The 7,911-nt window shown below is 36.1% G+C and overlaps 1 protein-coding gene across 1 annotated transcript; it reads left to right on the plus strand.

Moving 5' to 3' along the window:
- Nucleotides 1-1,268: 1,268 nt before the first annotated feature.
- On the plus strand, nt 1,269-5,894 carry LOC132059680 (PHD finger protein At1g33420). The gene is made up of 5 exons (XM_059452381.1): nt 1,269-1,962; nt 3,332-3,458; nt 3,825-4,040; nt 4,150-4,767; nt 4,912-5,894. The coding sequence occupies exons 1-5, from the start codon at nt 1,635-1,637 to the stop codon at nt 5,729-5,731; spliced, it is 2,109 nt and encodes a 702-aa protein (XP_059308364.1). The 5' UTR covers nt 1,269-1,634; the 3' UTR covers nt 5,732-5,894.
- Nucleotides 5,895-7,911: the final 2,017 nt, after the last annotated feature.

A 7,911-nucleotide genomic window follows, 5' to 3' on the forward strand; every position in this document is an offset into this window, starting at 1 on the left:
GCGGAACAACTGGCAGTAGAGCTGCCCTTTGCTATGAATTGCTATCCCTAGCTAAGTGTAGTTGAGCGGAAATTTTTTTTTTAATGTAATAGTTGCTCCTAGTTTGACTTATACAAGTTAGTAGTAGGAATTTTACCATGTACGGTTGAAGGTCGGCTTTAACTTTGTCTTGTAAAGTTTTTTGGATGGAATAAAATAGACTTTCAACCAAAAAAAAAAAAAAAGTTTGCCTTATAAGGCAAAGTTTAAATTTTTGTATGCCCCCGGCGTGACTTTTAGTTATGTTTAACTAAAAGTCTTTAGGAGATTGGATTTCGTCTTGAGGGCGGACTTTTAGTTATCTTGGGGCATAACTTTAACTTTTTCTTAAAGATTGTATCTTGGATCCGATATCCTCCCCGGTCTCTTGCGAAATTATTTTTTTATTTTATGCTGAGCGGGGTTCGAACCCGTAACTTCATGTATTCGCTCATCTTTCCAAGCAAAGGGCAAAATTTAAAGACCACAAATATGAAGGGCAAAATTTAAAGACCACAAATTTGAGGGGCAAAATTTAAAGACCACCCCAAACGAAGGGCAATCCGTGCAAAAAAATGTAATTAAATTAATTACTAGTGAAATGGATTTGGGCTTGGGTAATTAATCGGGCCTCATAGAAGTGGACCGAGAAGTGAGAAGATATCTGCTGTGAAGTGTGAATTTGTGATTCATGGACTGAAATTTTAATATATATTGGTATAAAAAAATATTATATTAAAATTTCGGTTAAACCGAAAAACCGAACAACCGAATATTCAAAACCGAACACCGAACCGAACACCGAATTTGCTATTTAAAAACACCGGAACCGAACAAACTCGGAAAACCGAAACCGAAAACCGAATTCATTCTTCGGTTTTTTCGATTTTCGGTATTTATGCCCACCCCTAGTTGCAGCTGTTAATGCAGTCTTCTAATAAACTGTTATGAATCAAATGGTTTAAATTTCACAATTTATAAAATAATAAATTTTTAATATGATCAAGCAAATAAGATAATAATTTCTTTAAAAAAAAAATGACAATAATTTCTTATAAATTTTTTCCTTTTGAGACTTTCCGCGCGATGCTAGTATTCTTTAATTTCGAAACCTGGAAACTTCCTCGAAAGTCCCTCCAATACCCCATCAAGGGTATTTCAGTCAATTCATAATACTTTAATTTCTTCACCTGAAATAGTCAGCTTAATTATTAAGATATTTATTTTGCTCTTATCCGTATCCCTTTACTTGTTACACCGCCTTTAGAATCTTTTTTTCCCTTTATTTTCTCGAAACCAAAAAGGAATTGGAGAAAATAAAACAAAACAAATAAATATAAAAGTACAGAAAAGCCCCAAATATTTTACCAACCCTAATTTCTCACTCCGAAACAAACGTTCCTCAACACTTTCCCTCCGCTCCTCTTCTACTTTTTTCCTCTCTATCCAAAATACAAACAACTGTTTCCCTCAAGTCCCTATATCTCTCTCTGTTGTATTTTCTTGTTCTTTCGTTTATTGACCGTCCGATCTGGGGGTATTGGTTCAGATCTGCGACGAGGATTGTCGATTCCGACGTCACGCGCCGAGATCTGTGTGCACGCGCCTAGATCATTATGGTTGTGAATGGTAGGCCGATGAAGAGGTTGAAGACGAGAGTAACGGCGGATCTTAACGACTTCCTTACGTTCCCTAACGGCGATGACGCCGTTAGTGGGCCGTTTAGGACGACGGTGAAGGCGTTTTTGTCGAAACACGCGCTGTTGCCACCGCCTTCTTCGCTGTTTCCGCACCTTCTGACGTGGCAGATCGTCCTGCGTGTCGGTGATCTCACTAACGGCGACGGTGACGGCGATTCTTCTCCGTCAGTTGTTTGCCTTGATGTTATCGAAGAAGATGTTGCTAGATGTAGATCCGTTTATTGCGACCAGTGCCGAGTCGTTGGTGAGTTTTCCCACCGAGTCGACAAAATAATATTTACCTATTTTCGGAAATTTTCATAATCTACCCTTTTTTTTAAATTATTACTCCACGTAGCTCAATATACAATATTATACTTGAGAAAGCATATAAACTCTATAATACCGCATATAAAAGATATAAATATGAGCTAAGTCGAGTAACAAATTAAAAATATAAGCTAAGCGTAAGTACTTTTAAAAAATAGAATAGAGCGTAATTTTTCCTTTTTATTTTATTGTTTTTATGTATACTAGCTCGCTTCATTGACTGTGTCGTTTCTGGTGTTTATTTTTTAGCCTGCTAATACGGTGTGGTTTTCTTGTGGATCAGATGGTTGGCTTTTTTTGGTTCGATAAATTGGGAGGACAATTAAATCATGAAATCAGAACCGTCCGTTAAGTTTGATGCTCGCTAGAACTGAGATCATGAAATCAGAGCCGTCCATTAAATTTGACACTCGCTAGAACTGAGCCGTCGATTTCATGAAATCAGAACCGTCCACCTGTCCATCAGACTTTCTAAATATTAGTCTTGCCACTGTACTAAAAAGCTGAGCTAATTCAGTGCCAGCTCATATTGAACCTTTTAATAAATTAATAAAATAATTACCACCATGGGGTCCAAATAAGCGTGCATCCTACTGAGTTGGTTGTAATGTGATACCTGGCAGTCTCATCTGTCCTTAACACCATAATATATTGAAATTTACAGATATAACCTTCGTGGATAAAGGGAATGAAAAGGACTAGTGAGTGTCACATGTACACTGGACTATTACGTAATTTGATCTACTTGTTAGGCACGTTCTTTTTTCTTTTTTTTCTTTTTGTCCTAGTGCTTGACCAACTTGCCTTGACTTGAGTAATTGTATGATGATGTGGCACGGGGATGACGTTTAGGGAAATTAGAGTAACCAAGGTGTTAAATATATAAATACATTAATCTGGTTTAAATTTTTTTAAAGGGTAATCACGAAAATAACTAGTCTCATTTCTTGTGTGGCTACCAAATATCCTCCACAATTTCTTTCCATGAGACCTAAATCATGTCTTTAAAATATCAAATCAACTAAAATTATTTTATTTGATTTTTTTTAGAAAAAACCAACTACAAACAATAATTCCGAAAGAAAGAAAATATCGTGATATTTGAATGAATTAGGTACTAAAGAATAGAATTGTAAGTGCCGTGGGTGTTACAATTGCATGGTGAATGATTCCTCTTGTTTAGAATTCTATTCAGTAATCTTTTTTGTTGTTTGAAAGGGAATTACTGGGTTGAATTGTGTTTTTCTCTTTAGAATATTTTTTGGGGATGTGAATATATTGATTGTACTGTCGTTGGTTTATAGGTTGGAGCAGTAATCCAGTTTGTGCAAAGCGTTTCCACTTTGTTGTTAAGGCAGATGGAAACTCAATTGGTGGTTATAACAAGTCCTGTCCTGGGTGCGGTGAAGCCCTTCACTTATCCGAGTCTAGGTAACAACTTATACACTTCCCTTTGGTTTTTCTTTGTTAAGTTGAAATTGTTCTTGATCCCTTTTGGTGTGGCTATATATGTTATGACATTCTATTCTATTCCATATGTTCCCTTTTTAACGTCCCTTCATACGTTCCCGTTGAATTTTGTAATGTTCCAGTATCTACTATGGTTTATTCATTTTGGAAACATGTTAAGTAGTTGAGTTGTCTTTGTGGATCCTGTCTGTAGCTTCAAAGTTACTTTAAATAATTCCTCTACTAGTCAGTGTGTGCAAAGAAATCTTGCCAACTTTTTTTGTTTATCTTGATGTCTGTGTTATAGATAAAAAATGTGGGACTAAATACATTAACTTATTTTGTCAGGTGTAAGTCATGCAACCATGTCATGACCACAGAAGATGTTGAAGATTGGATGTACCATCAGTTAGAGGATACCAGTCATCTTCTGCATGGTGTGATCCATGCCAATGGCTATGGACATCTTCTCAGGGTAAACGGTAGAGAAGGTGGATCCAGGGTGCTTTCTGGAAGTAATATAATGAATTTCTGGGATAGGCTTTGTAAAGTTCTTGGAGCAAGGTAAGCATCATTTGTATTAGATGTTATGTTGTAGAAGCATCGCGATCTTCTTAAGTTTGGTTCTCCAATGAGCTATGTTTGATGATTTAGTCTTGTCCTGTATGGTCAGAAAAATCAGCGTGATGGATGTTTCAAAGAAGTATGGTTTGGAGTTACGTCTACTACATGCCATCACAAAGGGTCATCCATGGTATGGTGAATGGGGTTATCAGTTTGGCGCTGGTAGTTTTGGTCTGACTCAAGATTCTTACAAACAGGCTGTAGAGAACCTTTCTTCTCTGCCCTTGACCATCTTTCTATCTCAAGGGCGGAAGCCTCGCACGCGTCTGCAGGACTTGATTTCATTTTATCAGTCCTTGTCAGAGCGTGAGCTTGTAAATATTAGAGACCTTTTTCTTTTCTTAACTAGTTCAATCCGTGATACCCCCAAATCTGGCTTGGGAGCCAATGATGCTACTTTTAAGAAGCGTAAAATTTGCGACTCCAAGGTCTTATGTGCATGGACCAGTAGTGATATTTTACGTGTTGAAGAAGCAATGTTTAGAGTACTACGGGCCGTCTCTGGGTCCAATTGGGTGAGCTGGCGTGCTCTTAGAGGTGCTGTTTGTAAAGCTGGTTCTCCTGAACTCCTCGATTATTGCCTAAAGGAACTTCATGGAAAACAAGCAGCTGATGGAATGGTTGTCAATGCTCGCAGCGTTTCTGGTTCTGCCTCTATGGAGTACAAGTCAGTAAATCAACTCTTCTCTTCCGTGTTACTTCCTGGGAGCTCAATATTTACAATTTCGTATATGTCACAATTTGTGAGAGTCGTAGTTTATTCTTTTTTTTTTTTAAATTTCTGACTGATGTTTTCTCTGACCTGATGCAGACTTGAGCGCGGCAACCCAATGGTTAATGTGAATACAAATGAGAATAGATTGCCTTGCTCACCGAACTTCCCATCTGAGGAACATCTGCGTCGAGATCTGAAGTACTTGTACGAGTGCATGCTAAACCCACAGACAATGTCTAATTATGTTCCATTAACCAGAAGGGAAGTTGCAGTTAACTCTGCTACAACTGTTCTTGATTGCAAGCAATTCATGAAGGAATATCAACCTGAAAGATTCTTGCCTATCCCAAAATCAGATGCAATCCAGGTGCTATGTGAGGTGGACATCATGGAACAATCTGATGCACATTCCCGAAACCCTCCTCCAGAATTATTGATTCTCCCCTCGGATGCTACCATATCTGACTTGAAGGCGCAGGCATCAAGGACATTTCAAGATGTATACTTGATGTTTAGAAGATTCCAAGCTGATGAGCTAGTTGGATATGGTGGGGTGAAAGAATCTACTCAGGTCAAACTCCTCTTAGGATCTGCTGAATTTGTGACGGTCAGAGGAAAGTTTCTGGGGAAAAACGGGCTGAGTAGATATAGAATGGAAAGGGGACTGGAGAGATGGACTGTAGATTGCTACTGTGGAGCAAAGGATGATGATGGGGAAAGGATGTTGGCTTGTGATGTGTGCGGTGTTTGGCAGCACACCAGATGTGCCGGGATCCCTGACTTGGATGCTGTTCCTGCTAGGTTCATTTGTCTTAGGTGCAGGTGTGTTAGTCACACTGCGAACACCAGCGATAGTTGCAAGGATGAATCAGGTGCTGGTGTGGGACTAGGGAAGAGCCTGGCTCATGCAGTCTGAAGTGAGCGTGGGGGTATTAGTAATGGTGTATATGCTTTTTTCCGTTGTTTTTCAGGTCTGAGAGACTATGTACATACAGGGCAGACCTCGGGAAGAAATATCATCAGCGCACTCTGGCGAGTTTTCCCTTGCTCTTTACGAGTTCCATGACTTATCCTTGTTTTATCGTTTTTGTACATATTCTTCAGACGGCTGACGCTTGATCTCTAACTATTATTATTTATAAAAACAAAAAAAAGTAGAATGCTTAAGAGGAAAAAGTAAAAAAGACGAAGATGACAAAATGTTGTTTAATCAAATCTAGTTCTGGATATGTTTTTCTACTTGTTGAAGATTCTGCGTTGAGCTAAAGAAAACAAATGCGAAATTCTGTTGGTTTTGTTATTGAGCAAAATAATAGGGTCTTCGAAAGGCAAGCTCTCATTTCAAACGACGACTGGATGTTTGACAAAGATAAAAGGGTTGTTTTATGCTATTCTTACTCAAGACTGAAAAATATTGTGTACGGACTTGATGGAGATTTTCGTTTATCTGAGTTACTCTATACTCTATAGGGGAATTTTAAAATGTTATAAAATGTAAGCAATATAGAAAAAAGAGCACATCGCGTCCTTACTCCCTTTGATGAAAACGTCACTTGATTGATAGGTAAGAGATGACGAAATTCAATCTTGTACAACAATTTCTAGACTGTGGAGCTCAGCAATACTTTAATAGACTGAGTGGCAGTAAACGAGGTTGTTGAACATTATTCTGAGTAAATTTCCTAAAAGATCATCCATGTTTTGATAATTATTTATTAATATCACTTTTGTTCTTTTTAGAATTAGAATATTATTCAACCATCTACATTTTCGTCAAAAAAATACTAAATATTACAAAGTCCTCATTCTCTCCTAGTTGGCATGTCATGTAACATTAATTTTATTTTTTAATAATAAACTTATGGAATAATTATAAAAACACTCCTTCCAAATTTGCCTTTATAACACTTAGTTCCCTTTACACAAGCCTCTCTTATTTTGATTCTTTTGTAACCAAACTAATTTTAAATACTAAAAATTATTTATGTTGCTAATATAGCCCTTTGTAAGCTTATTTATAATGTTTAAACTTTTTACAATAATAGTTTGTCATTGATCTTAAGATTTTTCTTAATTCATAACTATCTAATTTTATAGCAAGTGCTTTTTTTTTATGCTTGAAAATTTTAATCTTGAACGCTAAAACATGAAATTCAACAATTGTGATGTGAAAATTGATTCAAAAAGCTTGGGCTTCATACTGCTTCATTAATTATTTTTAAAGTCTCACGCTGTATATATAGTTTCCAACCATTTTTCGTAGATATAATTATGCTCCTTCTACCAAAAAAAAATTAGTTTAAAACTTATTGCAGTTACACAACTATAAGAATTTAAAAAATGGATTATTCATCTCACCGTCTAAATACTAAAAGCGAGATGTGCTCCTTTTAGCCTAAATATTGTTATTAATAACATGATTATAAGAACAAAGAGAAATATTACCGTAACACTAGAATTAGGATTTCTCATAGTGATGTTACATTAACACTATAATTTAGGATTTCTTATTTAGATATAAGATAGTCTTAAATTTTTAGCCTAACTATTAAAATAATAATCCTAACAATTTTAGGGTGACAGAACTGTTATGAAACATTGTTCGCATGACTAAGTCATAAAAGGGTAAATTTGGAATATAGATTTTTAATTATTTACCCACTCGTGCCAACATTTAATTTGAGGATGATTATTCGGAGAACCTTCCCGCTGGTTCTGGTTTTTAAACTTAATGATGAGTATATGTGTGTAGAGTGAGAGGGGTTCATTATTAGTTACTTATTACTACTAAAACATGTAGAACAATAGCTAATGACAGATTTGAAACCGATTAACTGGTTAGGATTCGATTTAGTAGTAGGAGTACAACATTTATTTTATTGAATGATAGACGTGATCTTAGTATTAATTGTTGCAGCTTGCAAAGTTGGTTTTCTATAACCATAAACCATAACTAATTAGATTTGTACCAATTATATGAAACTTTTCATTTTTTGAGATTTAAACTATGTAAGTTTTGATCAATATTTTATAATGTATTTATCATTAAATTGACATGAGGAAATTTGCTTATACATTTTTTGTATAGTTTTTTAA

This window comes from Lycium ferocissimum, chromosome 6, assembly GCF_029784015.1.
Source record: "Lycium ferocissimum isolate CSIRO_LF1 chromosome 6, AGI_CSIRO_Lferr_CH_V1, whole genome shotgun sequence".
Lineage (NCBI taxonomy): Eukaryota > Viridiplantae > Streptophyta > Magnoliopsida > Solanales > Solanaceae > Lycium > Lycium ferocissimum.